The 25,537-nt window shown below is 57.5% G+C and overlaps 1 protein-coding gene across 5 annotated transcripts in view; it reads right to left on the bottom strand.

The window, feature by feature from the left end:
* SLC45A4 (solute carrier family 45 member 4) overlaps nt 1-25,537 on the bottom strand; it is a 57,129-nt gene that overhangs the window by 10,603 nt on the left and 20,989 nt on the right. For all 5 annotated transcript variants that reach the window (XM_041768960.1, XM_041768961.1, XM_041768959.1 and 2 more), the window contains one exon: nt 1,689-1,877. In XM_041768960.1, coding sequence (XP_041624894.1) covers nt 1,689-1,877 — 189 coding nt within the window. The remainder of the gene's footprint in view (nt 1-1,688; nt 1,878-25,537) is intronic.

Raw genomic sequence — 25,537 nt, 5'->3', positions numbered from 1 at the left:
TTTCTGTTGCTTGTAGGGTTTTTCTTTCTCCCCAGTCACGTGAGCTATTGGGTGAACCTCAAGGAGCTCGCTTATCTTTACCTTTTGTAGCTAAAGAGGGAAAACGGTCCTTCCTCCCCAACCCTCACAGGGAAGCAGGGCCGTGTCGGGAGCACTAACTGAGCACCAGTGAGAAGAGGTGATGGGTGACGCCCTGAGGTGCACGCACTGCCAGGGTTCAGGATCAGCTGCCAGCCAGGGCCTGGGGGGGAGCGTGTGCACCCGCCTGGCCCAGCGCCTGCAGGGGCGCCCCCTCGGTGGGTCTCCCCAGTCATCCACACACACGTCCCTATTCATCCGCTGTGGTGTCACACCCTCCAAAAAAAGACTGAATCCGTCTAACCGACACTACATGGTGACCCCGGGTTTATTTTCTAATTTGCTTTAAGAAGAGTTAACGTTTTAAGGCCAACACTGAGAACATTTCCTAAGGCAGACGGCACGCAAGGCACTGGCCAGAACCATGGGCGAGCTGTCCTGAGGGCCGGGGTCAGACCGCAGGCGAGACACCATGGGAAGTACTCACGACACCCACCGCCACCCCCAGGGCCGGTCAAGCACCTTCTAGGAAGGGCCTGGGTGCCAGAAACGCGTGGCCCTGAGGAGCGACGTGAACGGCCCCGCTCAAGCACCTTTCCTCCCTCAGTGGGCTGGAAGCACCCAAAGCAGCTCCAAGCACAGCCACGTCTCACCTGTCCTGGGGAGTATGCCCTGAACCCAGAGAGCAACCCAGTACCCCGATGGTGGAGCTACAGCCTGGTGCTTGAGCTCTGCTGGCATCCTGTCCCCACGCATGTGCAGGTGGCAGCGGGTACAGAACGGGGGCCCCGAGCAGATTCGCGGCAGCACAGGAGGTGTGGGGGAGAAGCCCAGGAGAAGCGTGAGCTCCCCAAGAGAGGGCGTCGGGGCGGGGCCGTAGCCCACCCGTCCCTGCCCCTTGAGGCCATGTTCCAGCAGGACCACCTGCGCAGACGCAGCCTTCGAGGCCACAGCTTTCCCTCTGGGTCCTTGTGTTGGGAGGGGACGCCGGCCCCCTAGGTTGGAGGTGACCGCCTGTGAGAGCCTGCAGCCCCCGGCCCACAGGGGCCTGGACTCCGGGCCGGCAGGGAGCAGGGGCCTCGGGGAAACGGAGGGTTTCTGGGGCGCCTCGTGAGTGCTCCCACATCACTGGCTTCCACCTCACTTGTCGCAGACGGGGGGCACGCCCGCTTACGTCGGACCACAGATGAAGCCTCCGCCTTAAACAGTCATTGCCAGAAAATAAGGTTTTGTTTTTAGCAGTTCTGATGGGCTCCCTCAGGGCAAAAACTATTTTCCCACAAAGAGCTGCTTTAATTAAACACCAAACAACAACAACAACAAAGGCAGAACAAACCACGAGTACGCGAAACAAAAAAAAAGTATGGAACTGGGTCTGGACGCTTTCAATACCAAGTCTGAGAAACGGAGAAAAACGGAGGGAATTTCTGCAGCAAGGCTGGAAACAGGACGTGCTGTCAGATACGCAGGGAAAACAAGCGGGTCACAACAGGAAGGGCTTCCCTGCGAACAGGTCCCCACGGCGTTCCCACGTGGGGCCCGGAAGCCCCAGGGCAGCCGCCGCCGCCAGGCTGCCCCCCGCGGGGCTCTCGGGGCGCGGGGACACTCACCGATGGCGGAGCCGTTCAGGAAGAGCGCCACGCCGAAGAGCACGCCGACGCACAGGGCGAGGATGAAGGGCCGCCGGCGGCCCCAGCTCAGGGTGCAGCGGTCACTGGCCGAGCCGATGATGGGCGTGAAGAGGAGGCCGAGGACGGGGCTCAGGAACCAGGTGAGGCTGTAGTACTGCTCCGGGAGGCCTGCGGCAGACACGGGCGGGCTGTCGGGCACACGCGGACCCCGCGCCCCGGGGATGGGCGCCGCCGGCGCAGGCGTGCTCACATGTGGGCACACACATCTGGGCGCGGGAGACGCCGCGGGGTCCCGGTGCCTCCCTCGGAAGCAGAGAGATTGAGAACCAACCACAGCCCCGTGAGAAGCATCAGGCAGCCTGGGGCCAGCCCCTGGGACCTGCTGCAGGTGCACCCACACCCAGGCACCCGGTGTGACGAGCAGAGCCTGGACTGGCCACGCACACGTGGAGACCAGGCCCCGTGGGGCCAGCCCCTGGGACCTGCTGCAGGTGCATCCGGGCACCCGGTGTGACGAACAGAGCCTGGACTGGCCACACACAGTAGAGACCAGGCCCTGTGGGGTCAGCCCCTGGGACCTGCTGCAGGTGCACCCACACCTGGGCGCCTGGTGTGACAAGCAGAGCCTGGACTGGCCACGCACATGCAGAGACCAGGCCCCGTGGGACCAGTGGCACATGGCCCTCTCCTGCACTAGTGCTGACCGGGACCCCACAGCTCAGGTGGTTACCGCCACCCCACAGGCAGCAGACACCAGGCCCGCATCAGCCCGCGACCAGGGGAGTAGTCAGGAGTAGTGAGGACCTGCACTGGAGCCACTCTGGGCCTCACTGGCCAGCACATATCCCCGGAGGGCCTCTGAGGGGCCACCTAGCCACGGGCGTCCTAAACGCCCCCAGCAGCGGCCTTCCGAGGCACCACTGAGGGCCCCACGAGAAGGGAAGGCATCATCAGGCGATCAGCTGGAGCCAAGGTGTCTACTGGCAGGAGACAGTCACTCTGATCTGATCCCCTGCCTGCCCAGGGAGGCGGGGATCGCTGTGCGCCCATTTTCCAGGTGGGGAATCTGAAGCTCAGAGAGGTTAGGGACTCTGCACGAGACGCACAGTGAGAAGCGAGGATCCCCTTCAGCCTACATGCTGCCACCTTATTGCACACACCCCGTGCCCATCGCGGGTGGAACGGCACACTCACACCCCAGAGCGAGACGCAGCAGCTGGGGGGAGGGGCAGGCTGCTCCCACACACGCAGCCACAGGAGCGCACACTGGGTTCCATGCACGTGAAGGCCACAGGGGCTCATAGGCTGTCGTCGACCTTGGGGGCGGGGGCTTCGGGGCCACTGCTGACAGGTCACCTCACTCCAGGCGCCCATCACGCACCTGCGTCCTACTTCAATGAAGTTAACTCGCATGAGAGGGCTTCGGCGGGCCAGCGATCCCCGGCTAGGGCTCCGCACCCCACAGGCCCCGGGACACCGGGTGCCGGCCAGCGCATCGGCCACACGCGCCTGGCAGGGGAAGGACCCTGCAGCGACGCGGTCTGAGCGCAGCCGTCGGCTCCGGCCTCCACAGCACAGAGCTTTAGGGAGGGGGAGCGGGAGCGCTGTTCCTATTCAAGTCAGGTACGGAAGTCCCAGGAAATGAGCAGGATGTCCCAGGAAATGAGCGGCGTGCCGAGCGTGTCCCTGGGTGTGCTACGGCTGCCACGGCAGGCCTGGGCCGGGCGGGCGAGGGGCAACACGGACTGCACAGGCCAGGCCGGCACTGCCCTGTGCGGGAGCCCGTGGCCGCGCCCTGATCCTCAGAGACGACCACCGGCAAACCTACCCCACGTGTGCGACCCGACCCGGTCACTATCTCAGAGGATGGGACGCGGCCTTACTCCAGGGCACACGGACTCTTATTTTGGTTGGGGTTTTACTAGGGCACAACGTGACTAACAAACACTGGCCAGCCTGTAGACGTGTGGCTCCCAGCAGAGTTCACGCTCACGCATGCACACCAGGGGACCTGGCCACACCTGCCCCCCCTCCCGGGGCCTGGCCTTGCTGCACACGTCCCGCCATCTGCAGCTCCGGCGGGGAGCACCTTCCGGAGGCCCCCAAGGCCCGAGTACCACCACTGCTCGGTTTCCACAAGTCCTAACCACCTGTATGTATTCCCCCAAAGACTGTGCATTCCTGACGGTGGTCCCTGGTTTATTTGTCCCCGCGTGGTGGGAGACCCACCAAGGGGCTCATGTTTGTGTGACTGCTCCAAACCCTGAGATGCGCCTATAGGACCAGTGAGAAGACCCTGACCACCGACCCTCTACTAACCCATGCTTGGGCTGCGGAGGTCAGCCCACCAACCCCCTGCGGCCCGGGACGCCCTCCCTACCAGGCCTGCATCCATCTACCCCCTGACGGCAACCCCTCCCAACACCCCGAGTTCCGACAAGCTCACGGCCTCCAGTGAGATGCAAAGGGCCTTGCCCACCTGCTGCACCGCAGCCTGGCACCACATTTCGAGGCCCCTGCCTCAGCACACGACGCACCCCTGACCTGCTGGGCCTGCCCCGGGGCTGTGGCAGCAAAATCCTGGATCCTGCTCACCTTTGTGTTCGGGATCCCCAAGCGCGGTGTCAGGACACACGCATCCCTGTGCCCGTGCCCCTACCGTCTTTACCGGGAGTCCACCCGGATGCTAGTGTGACTTCCCCGGGGCTCAGGCTTCCCACCTGCGCAGCAGATCGATCCCCCCCAGCCTATTCCAAGCGTGTGGCCCTCCACACATCAGCGGCTCCTCGTGGCTCTGCTGGTCCTTCTCCCGGACTATCGTGTCCCCTTGCGCGCAGCGGGATTCCTGACCTGGCTGAGGGGATTCCTTGCTTTCTCTGCGCCTCTCGTTCCTGCCTACTCTGGGCCAAGCTAACTGAATCCCGTGTTGCCTTCCACCTTCACGTCCACGCTGCCTTTTCAGCATTATCCTGAGTAGCTGCTCTAGAGATTTCATCACACGCCGACTCCTCAGTCTAGCGGATGATAAGCCCAGCACGTAAGCAAGAACCTCTCGGATGTGTCTTTGTCCCCAAGCCTCCTCCGGCCACAGGTGCTACATGCGTCATACCCGCAGACTGCGTAAACCTCATTCTGCGCTGAGCTGTTCGTTTTAAACAGCCCTGCTTATTTTAAGGGAATTAAAAGGAAACCTTTTATTTTTACCTCCTTTTTTTTTTTTTAAATCCCTTTACCTTTTTTTTAATTTTTATTTATGATAGTCACACACACAGAGAGAGAGAGAGAGAGAGGCAGAGGGAGAAGCGGGCTCCATGCACCGGGAGCCCGACGTGGGATTCGATCCCGGGTCTCGAGGATCGCGCCCTGGGCCAAAGGCAGGCGTTAAACCGCTGCGCCACCCAGGGATCCCTTATTTTTACCTCCTATTCAACATCTTCTTCTTCCCTCCTGAAGACCTGAGTGTTCCCGTGGCACCACGTCCCTTCTGCCTCAAGGACTGTCTTTGGTCTCTTCAGCGTTTCTTCCAGCAATCTGCTGACGGCAAGTGCTCTCTAAAATCCCTCTCACTTTTATTCTTAAAGGGTATTTTTGCTGGATAAAGAATTCTGGGGTAACTCCTCCCGCATCGCCCTCGGGAGCTGTGAGGCGGTTGTTCCCCTGCGTCTGCAGAGAAGGCGGTGACATTTCATGTGACTGGAGATGTGAAATGTCTTCCTCTCCTCTGGGTGCTTAAGATTTTCTCGGTCTGGTTTGGTTTTCAGCAGTTGGACTATGATGAGCCTAAGGAAAGTTTTCTTTTTCCTTTCTCCTGCTTGGCCTCTGCTGAGCTCCCCGAGCCTGTACACGTTCACCTTTCAGCACGCTTGGGAAATTTTGTTAGTTCTCCCAATCTGCTGCGCCCCATCCTGGGACCCCAACCACAGGTGGGACAGACCCGCTGCCTCTGCCCCCACGCGCCCCGAGGCCCCACTCGTTCCTGTTCTCCAACTCGGTCCTCCCTGTTCTTCCATCATTTCTGCCCAACAAGCTTTCAGTATGTTGTCTCGTCCTACCCCAGCTCCTGATTTTTTCAGGTGTTATATTTTTCAGTTCTAGAAATTTCCATCTGGTTCTTCTTTCTCTTCAATAGTTTCCTTGTTGAGATCTCCTACTTCCCACCAGGAGGTCTTCCTTCTCGTCCTTGAGCACTCTTACACTAGCCTGATGATTCCCAGGTGAGTCACTACCTTGGGATGAGTCTCCATCGCCACCTTTAAACTGGACTAAGGGTCACATCTTCATCTTCCCTGTTTCTTATCTCCAAGAATACCAAGCTGTACCCTGGACATTATGAAGGACATACTGTAGAGACTCTACATTCTGCTACATTCCTTTGAAGGGTGTTGATATTCTTATTTTAACAACCAACTTGGCTGGACTCAAACTCAAAACTTTCCCCTGCAACAGGAGACAGAGGAAATCTGTTCCCTTCTTTTCACTGAGCTGCTTGGAACCTGGCCCATAAATCCACATTTCAAGAACCAGTCATCAGAGGGGCGCCTGGTCGCTCAGTCAGTCGAGTCTCTGACTCTTGGTTTTGGCTGAGGTCATGAACTCGGGGTCATGGGATGAAGCCCTTCATCAGGCTATGTGCTCAATGCGGAGCCTGCCCAAGACTCTCTACCCCTCTGCTCCTCCCAGCTGCCTGTCTTCTAAAACGGATAAACTTAAAAAAAAAAAATGAGCCAGAGATACGAGCAGAGATGTCCCCAGAGCCCCCTGGGTTCCCCTGGCTGCAGAAGGTACCCCACTCAAACTCTGTTCCAAACTTTATCCCTGAGTCCTTCCAGCAACAGGGCACACGTCCAGCCGTCCTCACTGCCGTGTGGCATCAAACAAGGCCCGTCTGTAGGGTGAAGGCTGTAAACGACGAGAGCTCGCCCAGCACTGTTCCCTTCTGTTTCCCAATGTTCCAGCGGCTTCAGGGAGCTGCTTTCACATTTGGTCCACAAATTCTGTTAACGGCAGAACAGTTGTTCTGATGCGAGTCACTGCGCTCCTTCTGCTTGGTTTTCAAAATGAGTCATGTCGAGTTCTAGCATTTCATTTGATCCTTGCACAGCTCTGTGAGGCCGAGTAGTGCCTTTGCCGCACCCCGAGCTGTGGCCGGCTTCCCTGCACGGTAAGCCCTGTGACGAAAGGGACCGGGTGTGCTCTGCCTCAGTCACTATTTACTGAAGAAAGGGTGTCATTCAGCAACTGCCAGGACTTCCACAGCCCGAGCTCCTGTGAGAGGGGCCAACTGTGCAGGATGACAGAGGGACCCGTGGCCCAGGGGCTAAGTGACGGGTGGGTGGGTAAGCTACTGCCACCAGCACAGCCCAGGCAGTCTAGGTGGGGGGCTGGTAGCTGACTGGGGGGGGGGCAGCTCCCGATGTCCTGAGGGCCCCAAGCCACTGCATTTTCTTCATGTCCCACTGATGACCACAACCTTGTGACAATTTACAGAGCACAGCCGCGTCGCAGTTATACTCATAGGCAGCCAGAGAGCTTCATACTACTGAACTCATTCTGCTGGTGAGGGACTCAACGCTCAGAGGGGAACTGCCTGGACGGAAGGCAAGTGACACCCTGACGCCTGAACTCAGCACTGTCACCAGAGCCCACATCCTCCTGCTGCCACACTGACAACTCTGTTGGGCACAAACAGCCTCCAGTCGGGTCACAGGTCATGGCCAGCCAGAGCACCAGCAGCAAAGCAGCCCCACAGGGGAGGAGGCTGACTCCCCCCAGGTCCTGGTGACCAGCTGCACCTGCAGGGTGTGGGGGCCTCAGGGTAGGAAGCCAGGGTTCAGAGGAAGAGGGCAGAGTGAAGGGTACACGGAGGGCAGGTACAGAGCTCCAGCACACATGCGTGGCAACATGTACCACCCCCTGGGCACCAGGAGGCAGCCACCCCGGGAGTGGAGATGGGTGTGCACGCCCCCCTGATGGGTCTTTAATGTTGGGCGCACCACACTTGGGCATCAGTCAACAGGCAGAGAGGAAGCTGGGAGTAAAAGCAGTTCCTTAAAGACTTGGCCTCAGGCGGGGAGGGATAAGCAGTAGCCCAGCACTTCCTTCTGGCCATGCTCAGTCATTTCCAGAGCTGTGACCAAGCGCCAAGAGGCCACCGGGCTGGTCATAAGAGAAGTGCTTGCACATAATCCCTCCTGAACTTAGACATCCTTAAGCATCTCCGAGGTGCACAGCTTCACGGAGACATGAGCATCTGAAGACCAGCTGCGGAGTGCAGACCACCACCTGGGCAGTGAACGCCTGCTGGGTGGGAGGCGCGCCCTGACCCCGACCCAGGTCAGCTAACCCACTGCCCACCCGCCCCTGGCTGATGGGAGGCCGGGACAGCATCCCCACGAAGTCCTCGAGGCCAGCAAGGGTGAGACACAGCAGGGTCCGGTGGACACAAAGCCTGTGCCCTTCCCCAGCACGGGCTACGACACGGACGTGGGGCAGAGAAGCAGCCTGTCGATGGGACAGGCAGGGAAGCCACTCCAGCGAAGGTGCCCTCTAGAAAACAAGGCATCTTGCCCCTACGTGGAAGGACCAAAAGCATGGACAGAAGCCTGCACTGCCCCCGACAGGTGCCTGTGCCCACAGATGCCCAGAAATTTGGGGGGGGCGGCGTGGCGGCAGATGCGCCCAAAGGTGTGCTCAGGCTCATGCTCCGGCCAGTACCGCCCCTCAGTGTCTGGGACAGGCCCATGGCTGGATGAGCCGGGAAGTGGCGTGTATGCCCCTGGGGACCCTGGTGCTCCCGTGCTGTCCCTGGCACGGGCCAGAGCATGGGAGGAGTGCAGCCGGGGTGCACCTGCCCCAGCCCCCAGCTGAGCTCACCCGACCGACTCTGCCCCCCAAGGCTTCCTCCGGGTGAGCCGTCTCCTGTGCCAGGTGGGCTGAAGCAGCCTTTCTGAGGCCCCCGTGGGGCTTGTGGGGGCCCCGCTCTGGACACGGCCCCGTAGATGCTCCGACAACACGGGTGTGGTGGCCAAGAACCAGGTCAGACAAGCACCACGATGTGGTCGCTCCCTTCTGAGAACAGGCACGGGACTGAGACCGAACGTTCGTGTAACTCAGACCCAAATCTTAGAAACACACAAGGAAACTGCTCCAGCGGACACCGGTTAGCGGCTCCGCCCCACCGCACCCCGGCCGGGGTCCTAGTCACACAGGGCGCTGGGCAGCCCGAGGAAGGAGGAGGCTGGTCCCTAAGAGACGACGGGCTGGCGGGGAGCCACCCCACCCTCCAGGGGGGTCGGGACCCACGTGCCTAGACAAAATGCACTGCCCTGCAGAGGGCTGGGCGTCCTCTCCCCATGGCGCCAATCCCGACCGGCTGTCCCTGCCCCTGCCCCAGGCTCACCCCTCCACTGCTGCAGTCCGGCCTACCCCCACACTCCCCTGGATCCGCCCTGGCACAGACCACCAATGTCCCCTGCTTGCCCACAGAGTGGGCCCTCATGTGTTCAACTCAGCCACAAAGCCAGTGCTGGCATCACACGCCTGGTGCATACAGCGGGCGCCAAAACCACGTGCTGGATGGAGGCGCTGCTGGGCAACAGTGCCTGGAGCCCGACTCCACACCCCGAGCATACCTCAGGCCATGGGGCTCTCTCCCCTGGGGGGGGATCTGCACTGTGACCCCCCAAATCCCTGTCGACCTGGAGCTCCCCCTGCCCTAGCACAGCTCTGCCTCCCCTTCTGTGCTGCCAACCCCAACCCCAGGCCGTGGGCAGGCCTCCCACCTTGTCCCTGACCCCACTACCCACCTCCCTCCCGCCCACCATCCAGGGCGCTCTCCTCGACACACCCCAGGCCTGCAGCCCTGTGCTCGGACGCCTTAACCGGGATCCCCGAGCTGAGCACTTGGGGAGGGGAGGCTGGGCCGGATCCTGCCGCGTCACGCATCTGCCAGAGTGACTCGCCAGGCCTGCGGGCTCCCGGGCTTCGGGTCCTCATCGGTCCCCCTCTGACTGGGCACCCCAAGTGTCTACCACTGCCCACAGGGGGGCCCACAGAGCAGAGGCCCGGGAAGGCGGCAAAGTGCAGGATGAGCGCAGGGTGAGCCCAGGGTCGCTCTCGCAGCCTCGGGAACGCAGACCCCAGGCTGCGCCCCAACCGGCTGGGGTGGGGGCCCTGAGCTGGGCACGGGGGCAGCGATCTCTGCCCCGCACGCGGGAGGGAGGACCAGCATGTGCCATCGCGCCCCCGAGCAGCCCCCAGGACCAGCGAGCCCGGCGTCCCCGGCGTCCCCAGTGTCCCGTGTCCCCGCTGCCGCGAGCCGCGCTGGGACCCCTCCAGCGGCGCGTTTCCCAGCACGGCGAGCAACACACACCACGCCGCACGTAGTAAATAATTTTTGTTTTCTCCCGGGCAGAAGTGGACAACAATGGTGGGACCAGGAAGGCTCCCCGTTCACAGGAAATGCTCGGTGTGTCAGCCTCGGCGGAGGCCGTGTGAGGTCACGGCGGCGGCGGCCACGCTGCTCACGCGCCGCGGCTCCCATTCAACAAACGGGCGGGGGGGGTGGGGGGGGGAGCGGCCTATAAATGTTTAACAAAAGATCCGAACCGGGAATAGGAACGTACATTCTTTCTCTCAATAGACAAAGCCTCCCACATCAAGATATGTTTGTATTCTCAGACAAGACTCCACGATAACGCTCGACTCGTGAGAACCAGCCCTCTGGGAAGTGCCCTCTGAGGAACCCAAGTCAGCGCGCCCCGTGGGGCCCCTGCGGAGGCTCGGGTAGGGGCCGCGGGCTCAAGAGCACAGGCCCCATGGAGGAAAGGGGGCCCCGCACACGGAGGGTCTACACTGGGCCGCACAGAATGTTCTAGAACCCCAGAGCCCTGGGAAGGGAGCAGCAAGTGGCGTTTTCAGGTGACGAGGAAGAGGAGGCACGTGTGTACACACAGGCCCTTCCCGGGACCCAGACGCCCCCCGCCAGCCGGGCCTGCTCTCAGAGGCGACGCTGCACCCCGGCGGCGCTCCCGTGTACCCTCCATCCCAGTGTTAGAGTGGGCTCAGACACCCAGGAGCTGCAGCCCCAGCCTGGGTGGGCTGTGGGGGCCACGGGTCCCCCGAGGTCAGGGACAGAGGGGAAAGCTGTCAGCTGGATCGTTCCATGCTCTCTGCGGGTGGATCATGAAGAAGTTTCCCAAGAGGTTCTTGGGGGCTCCCTGCGCCACGTCACAGGGGAGCAGTTTAGAAATGGTGTCCTTCAAGCTTACTGAGGGCCCCACTCGATTCTGGTGGATTCCAAGTGGTCTTTCTTCTGGTAAAACACGCACCCCCAGGCCCACGCTGGCCCCAGAGCAGGGCTGTCTCCAGCGCATGATGTGCACAGACAGCCCCCAGCAGCCCCCACCTGGGGCGCCCGATGCCTCTGCAGGGGCTGCCGGTCCTATGTGAACCGAGGAGGAGACGCAGCAGCCCGGCTGGATGCACTTGGCGGGACGCCGCGCCTCTGCAAAGCCAGGGGTGCGAACCTCCCACTGCCCTGGCGCCCAGCTGCTGCGGGCTCCTTCCTTCGGGGAAGCGTCTTGGGAGCACGGCCCGCAGCCAGCTGGAGCACCAGCTGCTCTCACCCCAACTACTAGCACAACCACCCACCCCACAGCTCCAAAATACATACTGCAACAAGCGTCTTCATGACGGCATAGCCGCGATACCTTAGTTGTACAAGAAATCACGAGATGCTCAGCCTAAGATTCCAGAAGCTTCCTGGAGTGCACAAAATGCATGGCCAATCCTGCAGCCAGGCCTCAGCTCCTGGGTCAGGACGTGTGCAAGTTGCTGCCACCTTTCACAGCTTCGTGGCTTCCAGATGCCAACAGCACCCACCAAGAGGACCAGGCCCAGATGGAGGATAACGATTCTTCAAATTCAACATGTGCAGAAACCATATCCTGATCTGCTGCTCCAAATCAAGATCCCTTCGAGGGTCCCCTAACTCAGAGAAAGGGCCACCATCCACCCAATGATGCTGGTGGAAGCCACCCCAGCGGCCCCAGAGCCCAGCAGTGTAGGCCCCTCCTCCCCAACCACTCCTGGGGCCCTCTTCTTCCCAGAGCCTCCAACTCCTCTGGGCCCTCCCACAGCTTCCAATGGCACCACTTTGCAGGCAGGATTTTCTCTCTGAGTGCAACGCTTCCCAACGGTCCTCCGCTTCCCCGGGCCTCCCCACCACCCACCAGCCTGCAGCCTCCTAAAACCCTCAGTGAGTAGATTCTGGACTCAGAAGCCCCCACAGCTCCCAACACCCGACCTAGGGGGTCCTACCCTACCCACTGGGACACAGGGACGGGGGAGGCCTCTGCAGATTCCACTAGAAGACACGAGCCTCCCTCCCTGTGTCGCTGGGGCTGCCATGCCATCAAGCTTTCTGTGGGCAGGGAGTTTAAAACGGTGGGAGGCCAACCCGAGAGCCCAAGAACATGCTCAGAAGCAAGTTCTCCGGGAGCCCACCTGCTCCCAGCCAACGGGGCACGAGAAAGACGGCTCGCTGGCCTCTGCACGGTGCCGAGCGTATGCCGTCTGGCTCCGTCGTGGGGGAGAAGCACAACCCTCGGTCTCTGGGCCAGGAAGCTCCCGTGTGCTGCGGCCACTCAGAAAACACGGACCCGGAGAGCACCCTGCCCTCATCGGGAAGGTGCACAGCCCGGCGCTCAGGCCCCCGGAGACACAGGCACCGGCTGGCGGGGCCCATGCTCCCACAGGACCTCGAGTCACGGACCGACACAGCTTAGCACAGCTCCCAGAGACCATCCCGACGACGAAGAGAGGCCGGCCAGTGAAGGACAAAGTGCAGCTCAAAGGAGGCGGACAAACCCCACAAAGGCCACCGCGAGCATCCCACTGAGGGCACACACAGCCATTACAGGTGTGCTCACAGGTGCGCACGCCAGGCTCGAGGCCCGGATCGTGGCTGATGAGCCCTGTGCGGCCCTCGCCACCAGGCCCCGACCCCTACTCCCTGACCTCCTGCAGCCTCAGGTCTGCTGGGCCCAGCCTGCTTTTAAGTCAAGGACCAAAGGAAACTGCATCCCACACAGGGCAGCCTGGCCCAGGACCTTTGGGAGACGCCAAGGTGGCAGGTGAGGCCTGGGGCCAGCGTGCAAGGCAGGCTCTGGTGCAAGGGCCTCCCCGTTGTGACATTGCCTTCTGCATCCCACGGAGCCCAGCCTCCCCACAAGCACCTGCCGTTCACCATGAAAGGCTTCTAGAAGTAGTCGGGGAACCTGCCCGCTCTACCTGGCCCCTTGGTACCAATCAGACCAATGGCTTGCCTCCAGAAAATGCCCCTCTACGTGGCCATGACTAGGACCCGAGTGACTGCCCTGACACTGACAGAGCACCTCTGTGCTGCCCCAGGAGAGCTGGCACTCCTTGGCCCACTCACCACACCGGGCTCCGCTCAGGTGCTCCTCCCAGCAGCCGTAGGACTCGCTGTTTGAGTGTGTCCCCTCCTCTAAGTGCCGGCCTCCCTGAGGACAGGAGGGCTCATGTTGCCTTGCCTGCCAGGAAGGGGAAGGCCGACACAGGGGACCTGCACACTCCGGCTCCTCACACTCTGACCCCTGGAGGTGAAGACCGGGCTCGGCCCAGGGTCCCGCCCCACACCTGTCAACAGCAACGACCCCCTCTGACCTCCTCTGCTCAGACACCTCTCCCCTCTTGGCGCAGGAGAATAGGTAAGACACAGCAGATGCACAGGAGCCCCATGTAAAACCCTGGGTGTCGGGGCGCCCCGGTGGCTCAGTCGGTTACACGTCTGCCTTCAGCTCAGGTCATGCCCCCGGGGTCCTGGGATGGAGCCCCGCCTTGGGCTCCCTGCTCAGTGGGATTCTGCTGCTCCCGCTCCCCCTGCTCGTGCTCTCTGTCAAGTAAATAAATAAGACCTTTAACAACAACAATTTTTGAAAAAAATAAACAAAGATCCTGAGTGTGAAGTCAGAGTGGTGCAGAGAACAGCCCCTCAAAGCCACAACGCAGCTGTGCCTACACAGCCCGCAAAGCCGGCTTGGCTGTGGTTCAAGTCGGCCCTGCTGTCATCATCTAGCAGAGGTGAGAATACGGGGCCGCCCGCAGGAGGCCCCAGGCGGCAGGGGCTCGGGTGAGAACGAGGACGGGGAAGGGTTCTGAGCTCAGGCCTCCCCGGGCACGGGCGGAAGAGGAAGTGTGTGGAGCACAACATGAAATTGCTGCTGCTGGTGAACACAATCACCATCAACACAGGCAGCGACTCTCCTTAGACAAGCTTTTAAGACAGCAAGAGGGATCCCTCGGTGGCTCAGCGGTTTAGCACCTGCCTTTGGCCCGGGCCGTGACCCTGGAGACCCAGGACCGGATCAAGTCCCACACTGGGCTCCCTGCATGGAACCTGCTTCTCCCTCTGCGCCCCCCCCACCTGTCTCTCATGAATAAATACTTTAAAAAAAAATCTTTAGGGATGCTTGGGTGGCTCAGTGGTTGGGCATCTGCCTTTGGCTCAGGGCATGATCCCGGGATCCAGGATCAAGTCCCACATCAAGGGATCCCTGGGTGGCGCAGCGGTTTGGCGCCTGCCTTTGGCCCAGGGCGCGATCCTGGAGACCCAGGATCGAATCCCACGTCGGGCTCCTGGTGCATGGAGCCTGCTTCTCCCTCTGCCTGTGTCTCTGCCTCTCTCTCTCTCTCTCTCTCTCTCTTTCTCTCTGTGACTATCATTTAAAAAAAAAAAAAAAAAAGTCCCACATCAAGCTCCCTGCATGGAGCCTGCTTCTCCCTTTGCCTGTGTCTCTGCTTCTCTGTGTGTCTCTCATGAATGAATAAATAAAATTAAAAATAAATAAAATTTTAAAAAATAAATAAAAATTTTAAAATCTTAAAAAAAATAAAATAAAATAAAAGACCGCAAGATGTAAGCAGGTGACAGTCCAAAAGGAACTTAGAGGAAAACAGCTTCATGTTTTGTCACCACAGTTTTGAAGACCGATCTGGGAAGTCTGGAAACTACTGCAATACGCTGCTTACTATCAAGGCTTCTAAAAACCCGTTGCTGTACCAATGCTCATATGCTCAATATGAAAAAAGGTTTCTCTGTGTCCACGTTTCTCTCTGAATCACCTCCTTAGAGCGGCATGTAATGCCCCTTGTGATCCATCCCTCCTACCAGAGGCCGGATCTCCACTCACACCACTGTGGTGAGCTCCTGCCCTCTGCCACTGGCCAAGCCGCACCATACCCTACACCTCTCCCGGCTACATCACAGCCTAGAATGCGCTGACTCACCATTGCCTCACTTTGGACATCTACTTACTCTTTGCAACAGGAAGCCCATTGTGCCCTCCTCCACACAGCCTCCTGACTTCCCCTCATGCCCTCCCCGCACCCAGGTGGGGAGCCTTGTCTGCTGTTCCCATGCTCGCCTGCCTGCAACAGCAGCCAGCAGCTAGTACCTAACTGTCCTCGTAATCTTGCTTCTCCAGACCATCAATCACAACCTTCAGCCGGGCCCTGGCTGGGGCACGCCCTCGGGCCAGCTCCTGGAACAGATAAGCCCCCGCGGGCCTTCCCTGATGAAGATGAAGAATCGCTAGATCCCTGGTTCAAAGGCTCCCGCACTCCCAGACTCCCCACCCATGACCTCACCCAGCCAACTGTCCTGGTCACATGTCGCGTCTCCACCTGAACTCTGGCGCCATGCCCAGCACCTAGCAGGTAGGTGCTCCCTCAGTGCCTGATGGAAGAATAACAGGCCTCATAATTCCTTGGGAAAAAGGACTACAGCTGACAGGTCATTGTTTTTAAAATACAATGATCTGAAACACAAGGAAATCCAGACTTCCCAGTCCAAACAAAACAGTCTCACACAAACTTTTTCAATTATTTTGCTCAAAATTCAGGAGATTATGACCACCTCTCCTGCCTTAACGTGCGCCTGTCCTCCTGGCATGCTGCTTGTCCTCCAGAGCCCATTTTGCGGTGTTCTGAGGGCACCGTGAGGGTCCCCTGACCCCGGTGGGCTTTCCTCTCGGGACTCCAGGCAAGGACACCAGGCCCGCGGGCCGTGGAAGCCTCTCCTGCCGGACGAGGGCGGGCAGTCTGCTGTGTCCAGGCCTGGGCCACGTGGCACCCCTCGGGCTTCCTTAGTCTCGAGTCAGCAGGAAATCCAATGTTTAGGTGGATAGTCTGTGGAGCCCGTCCTTTTTTTTTTTTTTTTCACATTTTGAAAATTGTGGCAAAATATACATAAGCTAAAATTGGCCACTTTAACCATTTTTAAGTGTACATTTTGGTGACATTCACGTTGCTGCACAGCCGTCACCAAGATCCACCCAGGATACTTTCCTCTGGCAAAGCTCAAGCTGTCCCCAATAAACACTCGTCCCTGTCCTCCCCGGCGCCCACCACTCCACTTTGGGTCTCTAGGAACTTGACTCCTCTGGGTCGCTCAAAGTGGAATCATACAGGATTTGTCATTTTGCACCTGGATTGTCTGAGACTAGTGTGTTGGAGGGTCCGTCCGATTTCGGGCACCAACCACGCCCCTGCTCCTCAGGACCTCCAGCCTGGAGGCCAAGCCCCACGACCCACCCTACCCCTTATGCGGGGTACACCTGCCTCTACACCCTATGGAGCCGCTACAGTAGGGGGAAGGCACTGAGTCCAGCGTTCCCGCCCTGGGGATAGCATCAGCTACTGAACAATCGTGCCCCACATTCCAGCTGGATGCAGCCTGAGCACACCTCCCCCAAACCAGGCCTGAGGCTAGATGCTGGGTGCACACACAGGATGCAATAGTCAAGGGGTTCCAGGGAACATGGATGACCTGCCCCTGCCCCAGGGCCTTGCAGACAAGCGACCGACCAACGATCAGCCAAGAGCTGAGCCAAGTGGCAGGAAGGACGGGTGGGGTCCTGGGGTCCCACCCAAGAGAGCCTGATAAAATTCCCCAAGACTTGTACAGCCTCAGTTTCCACTGATCTGGGAAGAACTGTTAGATAATGAGCCTCAACGGCCTGCAGGAGACAGCCACGCCCGGCCTGATGTTCAGCTGCCAGAGAAAAAAAAAACAGGAGAATGGAATGCAGAATTAAAAATCCAAAAACTCCCAGACAACGTCCCCTCTGTTCAAGGAAGGGTCCCACACACTGCCCGGGGCTTCCTGGCCACTGTGATGCTGAGGGTCCTCATGCTGCCTGAGGGCCGGGCCTGGAGGACATCCCTGCAGCTAGGGGAGCAGGTGCGCAGTCAGGTGTGAGCTGCGACATCTGTCTCCTGCTCTGGGGTCTGAGCCCCAGGCACAGCTCCCACCTCTGCCACCTGCCCGTTTGCCAGGCATTCAGGGACCACGGCCACGGCCTTCCTGAGATCCGGCTTCCTCAGGCTAACAGGGCCACCTGATTCTTTGAAATAGCCCTTACATGACACCACTCCCTTCCTGTCCCAGTCCGTGTGCACATTCTGCAAACTCGGGTAGCCATGCCTCAGCAGAAGCAACAGTCCAGGCCAGCACCAAGGCACCAGAGGCGACTCATGTCGTGTCCCTGGGTTCAAGCATCTGGGTCAATTTCTGTAGGGGCTGTTTCAGCACCACAGATGCTGCGACAGAGGTGCCATGGGGCCTGCGTCGACCCGGGCAGGTGTGTCTCAGGAATGCCGCCTGCACTGAGGAAACAGGGTAGCCAGCTGCTGGGTCTGCTTTTTCAAAACAAGAAAACCAACCAAGTGTTATCTGCAGAAGGCCCGGGGAACGCCAGTAACTTCAGACAAAATACAAAGGTTTCTCTGCACCCTTTAGACTGTGTCATACGTAAGGGGACTCCAAGAAAGGCTGCAAGAGCGTGTGAATTGCAGAAAGTACAGTTAACAAAATCTGCTACCTCCCAGGCAAGAGGAGTTACAGTAACACCGTACTTGCTGCCCAGCTTCCAACACACCTGCTGGAAGCTCCAAGTTACATGCATCTTGCAGGAAAAACAGTAACTTGACCACACAACAGGCCACCATGTCAACACCACCCACACTCTCTCAGGCACACGCAGAGTCACCAGATGCATTTCCACTAACGGAGAGTCAGCTGCAGGAGCAGGTAGTGGCTGCAGGCCCGCCCTCCCGAGGGCCCTGAGCCCACACAATTCACCGCCAGGCCGCCCGCGGGGTGCAGTCCCACTGCTGCCCCTGCCAGAGCCGCCTGCAAATGTCACCCCTCCACCAACAATCCAGGCAGCACAGCCAGGTGACGAGCACTTCAGGCCCTTTGTCCTCTAAGGCAGGCTGCCCAAGGGTAGGCTCTTCCCGCAGAAGGCACAGGTGAGTGAGCTTCCGGTAACAACGTATCAGCCCAGAAATCCTGGTTCACGCTGAGCTGCGATGGATGAGGAAAAGTCTGGGGTTTTCTTAATAGACCTGCACGGAATGCACACAAGCTTGGCCCTGCATCCTGGATGAAGCAGTCAGACAAGCTGAAATCTAATCTTCCCCATGAATTAGGAGCTTGTAAAGATAACCCAGTTCTGGAACGCCTGGGTGGCTCAGTGGCTGAGCATCTGCCTTTGGCTCAGGTCGTGATCCTGGAGTCCCGGGATCAAGTCCCACTTCGGGCTCCCTGCCTGTGTCTCTGCCACTTTCTCTCTTTTTCATGAATAAATAAAATCTTAAAAAAAAAAAAAAAGACAACCCAGTTCTAATCCATTAAACTGGGAGACCTCAACAAAACAGCCTCTTTTCTTTAATATGGCTTTCCTTCTCTTTCTCCCTGGAGGATATACGTGGGACCAAGGGGGGACAGGGGAACGCACAGACTTTTCCCAAGCAAAGGGTGCTGGATGGGGAATAGGCCCAGGAGAGGGGGCAGGTGTTTGCCCAGCCCTTCAAGAGTGACCATATTACTTCTGCTTGATCCTCACCATCGCCAGATCCACCAGGCGCACAGACCCACGCACACAGCCCTGACGGGCAGCTCATCTCCAGGGCTGGGCGGCCCCTCCTCTGCCCACAGACCACTGAGGTGGGTGCTGCCAGGAAGCATCTTCTTTGGAAAGGGCTGAAGCAGCCTTGGCACTACTACCAAAAAAAAAAAAAAAACCTGGAACCTGGACCTGGAGTTGCCGCCTACATCTCCTTGACTTGAATCTTCGAGCCTGGGGCCTAAGAATGCAGTTTTCAAAGTCTCCTCCAAAAGCTGACCTGTTCAGTAAGTGGGATGGGGATCTGGTGCTTAAGAAACGCGGCCCCTCAGACAGGTGAGGAAGGGATGGCAGGGACTCTGAATCCACAGGGCCCAGGCCACAGGGGACAGGCTACAAGCGTGCAGTTGGGACCAGTCCGCAGGCACCAGAGACGCCAGGACAAACAGGCTTTTTGCTTTGACCTGAAATCGGGATCCTTATCTGCTTGGGACGCTTGGCAGGAGCTGATGGGGACAGTGACAAGTCACAGAGGCACTTGTCTTGGGTCTTCCCCCCTGTAGAAGTCTCTAGAAGGAGATCCAAGAAACTGGCTGCCGCTAAGGATGGATGAATCTGTAAATTGTGGGCAGGAGAGGGATAGCAATCTCACCGTTTGAATGATCAGAACTTTTGAATTCTGACTTTGGTGGAAATGCTACCAATGAAGAAAACTCTTAAATTTAAAGCCAGCGTCCCCTGTGAGTGAGGAGGGCAGACGGTGGGCGTGTGCTCTGGGCTAAGCTGGGCCTGCTCCAAGGACACTGCTCAGGGGCTGCTGGCTGGCATCTTCCATGGAGAACTGGTGTCCCTTCTGTGCCAACGTCCTGACCCTCCACTGCCAGCCAGAGCCGCAGGAAGGAAGGAGGGGGCCGGCCCCGCCACCTCCCCCACCTCCTGGGCCTGGCAAATTCGGCAGCATTCTTACCAAAGGAATGACACTTGCTTCTAGTCTAAAGGCTCCTTTAAAAAAAAACAGGTGGTCACTTGGGATCAAGGCGCCTGACAACAGGTCCTACCTGGCCAGGGACGACAGCTTTCCTGTGGCAGAGCTTCCCGTGGGGAGGATGGCCAGGGGTGCTGTGGCGCTCCTTAAGCTTACTGGGCATCAGGGAGCACATGCTTCACTCGAGTGCCCCCCCCCCCCACACACACACAGCTTAGACTGGATTTAAACTGGCACTTCCCCCAAATTTTTCTTTCACCTCTTAAAGAACAACTTTCACAAGGCAACACCGACAGATCCCGCAGAGCAAGAGCCCAAGCGGACAGCAACGTGCAGCTCCAGAGTCGGAGAAGAAAGGGGACATGAGACTCCATCCTTGCCAGAGTGACGTGAAGACAGATGGGCTCCGTCATCCCCAAAGCATGGAAACACCAGTCCTGCCAAGTCTCACTGTTGTCACATGTGCACTTGGCTGAGGGTCACGGGAGACAGTGTGCAACCCAATGTAAGACTCCCCAAGACCCCGGTTTACTGTGAGAGGAAAACCAGCCCACGTGGCTAAGAACCACAAGCAGGAGGACAACCAAATACCTGGGCCCAAATCCTTGGGGCCCAGCTCAAGCGACAAACAGAAGTTAAGGACTAAAACAAAGTACATACTGGAGTTATTATTATCTTTCTGATTTCTCCAAGCTAGGCCTGCAATGGGCCGGCCCTGCTGACCTCCCCATGCACCACGAGGGGGCTGCTAGTGGTCAGGGGATTTCCACACTGCGTGCCTACAAAGCTCGTCCACATAAGAAAAGGCTGCGTAGGGCACCTGGGGTGCGGTCGGGTCAGCGCCCGACTCTTGGTTTCAGCTCAGGTCATGTTCTCGGGGTCATGAGATCAGGCCCTGTGTGGGGCTCCCAACTCAGTGGGAAGTCTGCTTGGATATTCTCTCCCTGCCCCCCCCCCCACGCCCCTTCTCCACTCATATGCTCGCTCAAATAAATAAATAATCTGAGAAGAAGTGTGTGTGTGGCGGGGTGAGTTGCAACCATAGTTGTGGGACCAACCATCAAGAACAGAGCACCTCACTCTACCATACCAGGAGCCGGGAAGAGAACGTGAGATTCTCATAAAAATAAAAGTTAGCTGGTTGGTCACCTGCTGGAGATCCTTGGTGTGGTGTCAGATGTCCCAGGTGCCCTGTCACCTGGCCTGCTATGGGGCCACCCATCTGCTGACCCATGAAGTCAAACTCAGCTCACAAGATGGTCAGGAAGGCTGGTGACACCGCCTTCCCCTGGAATCTGTGTGGCCTGGCCACTGCCATCCCAGAGTTGTGCGGACACAGATCCATGCCTAGAAGGGGGCTTTCAACCTAAATCCAGGTCCCCACTGTCATTGCTTAACGTACCCTAAAAATGGCCACAGAGTTAGAGTGTATAGAGCGGGCTGCCTAGGTCCCAGACCAGGCGATGGGAACCTCTCCCGAGAGAGGACACTAGTCCTTGCCGGACAGTCTCCTGAAGCACCTCCCATCGGCCAAGCACAGCTGGCTGGCTGGCTTGCAGAAGCTGTATAGATTCTACTGGAACACTAGGAAATAACTGTCTCAATCTAACAGAAAGTACTTTTTTTTTTTTAAAGCCACTACTTGGGCAGCCTGGGTGGCTCAGCAGTTTAGCACTGCCTTGAGCCCAGGGCCTGATCCTGGAGACCCGGGATCAAGTCCCACGTCAGGTTCCCTTGCATGGAGCCTGCTTCTCCCTCTGTGTCTCTGCCTCTCTCTAATGAATAAATATTTTTAAAAATTAAAAAATAAAGCCACTACTCTTCAGTATGCCACAAAATTATGCCAATCCTGAGAGACCCAGGAAGGTTAAGGCAGGGTGCCCGAGACGGGGAGATGGGGCACATCGGGGCAGCCGCTGGCTGCTGAGGCATGCTCTGGTGGCCCCTGGATGGGGCACAGCTCCCCAGAGATGGCCGAAGCTCAGCTTGCTCCTTAGCATCTCTGCCAAGACCACACGGTAGTTCACCCCTCATCGCGGTGTGTCACCTCCCTGAGAGGACTCCAGGGCTCTCCCTATCTACCAAGCCGGACTTCTGCACGGCGGACACAGCCATCATGGAAGAGACAAGCTGTGTCCATGCTATTAGGGACCCCAGGCAAACTTATGGCAGTTATCAGGGTCATTATTCCCCTGGGGCCTTGCACACTCAGTCCACCCTCAGCACAGCCACCCTTGCCCCATCTGTCCTCCCTGCTGAGAGGCTGTGGGATGGGGAACATTAGGTCTTCCTTCCCTGTCCAGAGACAGCCCTCCAACACCTGCGATGCCAGAGAGGGAGGGCCAGGCTCAGTTTAGAGACCAGGGCAAAGGGGAGACACGACACCAGAAGCTGCCATCGCAGGCCACCTCTCGGCTCTGCGTGGCACACAGCCCAGCAGCCACAGTAAAGAGAAAGGAAGAGCCCCTGTGGTAATGGATGGCTTTAGGACCACACACCAGGCAAGACTGTGGCAAAACCCACTGCTCCACCTGCCAGGACGACCAAACGGCTCAGCCCCGAGGGTATGTACCCAAAAGTGTTGCTGGACACGTCCCACATTTTAACGATGTCCATCTCCCTCCCTAGCAGGCCGACTGGGCTACTGGAGACTTTCAGTCCCCTCTCCATCCTAGCGAGCTCCCGACTGAAGGGGGCATACCCAGGACATCCTAGGGCCACCAGGAAGCTCCATTTGGGGTAACACAGGTGCTAACTGTAGTATCTAAATCTTAAAGGCCTCTTCCCCAGGGAGTCCTGTGATTTCACCTGTGCAACACACACACAGGGGGCCAGGCCTCGGGCTTAGACAGGAGCAGGTGGACATGGCAGGCATGTGAGCCACGTCAGCTTCCCCTCTTCACCAAACACAAGGTGAGAGTCTCCTTGGACACCAGGTCCAACTGTGAGTGAGAACCTGCCCCGATGGGAATCACGATGACAGGGATGGGGGCGGGGTGACCTGTGGGGACAAGCAATGGAGCGACACTCCTAGGAGCATCCTGGTTGTGGAGGAGACGTGATCGGGCTGCCCGCAGTGAGTCTGAGGATAGCCTGGCGTCTCCTGCAGATATGAACTCTAAGCAGCTGATCTACAAGCCTGGCCCAGACACATCTACACTGCCTCCCACTTCACAAGTGAGTATGACACGTCCGGGAGTGGTCCGGCATGATGGCATCACCCGGCAGGTGGAGCTGGAGGTTGAGGGGGCTCAGGATGGAGGGTGTGGACAGGACAACAGCAGGCCGAGGTTAGGGCCTCAGACATGCAGGCTTGGATCCCTGTGCTTCATCCCCATCAGCTGTATTCAGAGAGAAAGAGGTGCTGGTACCCAGAGATACACATAAGGCTACAGAGATGCAGAACAGCAGTGTAGGCTTCTCCAACAGCCAACACTTGGTTGGGAGGCTGGCCCTGCCCCCCAACTCCCCCACCCAACACCACAAAGGTCAGGAAATCTGTGCCCCATGAACTAAAACCATCATTAGCACCAAAGTTGGCCCACATGAAGCACAAGAGCAACCAGGTGGTCATGTCCCCACGCCAAGGCCTAGAGCTAGCTTCCCTGAGCCCCTCACTTCTTGCCTTCCTGGGGGCTGGCACAGGCAGTAGCCTCTGAATTCTGGAGCATCCAGTCTCTGCACAGCTGAGGCACCAAAGGTACCCCAGACAGACAACTCAGAGGACACTGGGCTGCAAGGCCCAAACCCTTGTGTAATGCAGGATGGTATTTTATGGAGGAACGGCACAACCCCAGAGCACTTTCAAGGAGCTCCAGGGAGGCCAGCTGGGAGGAGGGACCTGAGAACCAGCCTTAGACCAGGTAAGCTAACCCGGCTGTTCGGGATGCCCACCAACAGCCAGGAGTGGAGGGCCCTTCTTGTACATAGCAGCTCGGTCTGTGGCCCGGGTCAACAGCCACTGAGCCCCAGGATGGCCACAAGACAAGGGACAGCGAACAGCAGGGACTTCTTCCCTGGGGGCCACCGCTGCTCCTGGGCCACATGCCAGGCTGTGTCTTCAGTTAGGCCATCACTGCACACGTTCTAAGGATGGGAGATGACACACCGATGAGCACAGGCATGCTCAAAACAGGACAACACTGCTTTAATAGCTTCGGAGAGCACATTCTCAATTAGCTACCTACTCCTGGATGAAAAATGACTTTCTGGGACACCTGGGTGGCTCAGAATTGAGCGTGTGCCTTTGGCTCAAGCCTTGATTCCGGGGTCCCGGGGTGCAGTCCTGCACTGGGCTCCTCACGGGGAACCTGTTTCTCCCTCTGCCTGGGTCTCTGCCTCTCCCTATCTCTCATGAATAAATAAAATCTTACAAAAAAAAGAAAAAAAAAAGAAAAATGACTTTCTTCCTAATCTCTGTGATAGCAGAGCTTGAACTAACTTACTTTTTTCATAGCTTTCAGTTTACTGAATTTCAAGGGGCTTTTCGTTGGAGAAAAATCAACCTTATGAAAGATCTCCATCATTGATATCTTCAAACACAACTTAAAACATAAACTTTTATGCTGAGCATTTACATACCTTCTAACATGAGAAGTATTTTAGGCAGTGGGAAAAATACCAAATGCTCTAGGGGAACCTAGCTGCATCAGGCGGTGAAGCGCCTGACTCCTGATCTTATGGTTCTGAGTTCCATCCCCACAATGATGTAGAAATTACTTAAAAATTAAATCTTAAAAAAAAAAAAAAAGAAAGAAAAAGAAAAATACTAAATGCTCTAACTGAAAGTAGTGGACTAGTGCAGTCAGAAACTCTACCCCACAGAGCACATGCATTAGTTATCTACTGGCATGTAACAAATCACGTGCCATATAGTGGCTTAGAACATTTACTGTCTTACAGTTTCTGTGGGGCAGGAACCTGGGCGGGGCTTGGCTGGGTGGTCTGGCTCAGGGTCTCTCCCAGAGCTCCAGTTGTTTCATGGCTTCAGAGGGTGGGCAGGGGAGATCTGGAGCCATGCTCACCCACTTGATTGACGCAAGGATTCTGTTTCTTGTAGGTTCGTAGACAGTGAGCCTCACTGGCTCTTGGCTGGAGGCTCCCTCAGTTCCTGGCCACATAAATCTCCCCAAGAACACAGCATGATTCATCAAAGTATAGAAGCCAACAGGGCAAGAGAGTCAGTCTTCTGACCAGAGAGAAACCACATTCTTTTATAATCTAGTCACAAAGGTGACATCCATTCATTATTGCCATAGTCTATTTGTTAAAAGAAAATACTCAAGAGGAGGAGATTACACGGGGCCAAGAAAACCAGATGGCAGGGGTCCCTGGGGGCCATCTCAGAGGCTGCTGACCACAGCAGGTAACCCAGGGCTCTGGATCCCATTTACTCTCCTCCAGACCTCTCTATGCAATGGTAATTTTATCATAAATAAGGTCATTTCTAATAAGTGACTTCTTAGAAATGATTTTATTGGGATGGAGAACTTCAAAAACCAATGTTCTAAGCTTGACCTGAAGAAACCAGAAAAGTAAATTAAAAACCAAAGTAGGCAGAAGAAAAAAAGAGCATAAACCATTAAAAAAAGAAATGGACAAACAACAGAGAAATTAAATAAAGCTAACTTTCTGAAAAGATAAATAAAATTGATACATCTTTAACCAAAGTAACCAAGAACTAAAGAGAATACAAATTACAAATTACCATTATCAGACAGAAAAGAACATCACTACAGACCTTACAGACATTAAGAGCTACCCAACTAGTAAGTGGCCAACTTTTCTATGGTCACTAACGCAATATAAAAATGCTTTTAGGGATGCCTGGGTGACTCGGTGGTTGAGCGTCTGCCTTCGGCCCAGGGTGTGATCCCAGGGTCCTGGGATCGAGTCCCACTTCGGGATCCCTG

Source organism: Vulpes lagopus, chromosome 9 (assembly GCF_018345385.1).
Source record: "Vulpes lagopus strain Blue_001 chromosome 9, ASM1834538v1, whole genome shotgun sequence".
Lineage (NCBI taxonomy): Eukaryota > Metazoa > Chordata > Mammalia > Carnivora > Canidae > Vulpes > Vulpes lagopus.
Note: the sequence above shows the minus strand (reverse complement) of the source record. Positions and strands in the feature narration are given on the sequence as shown.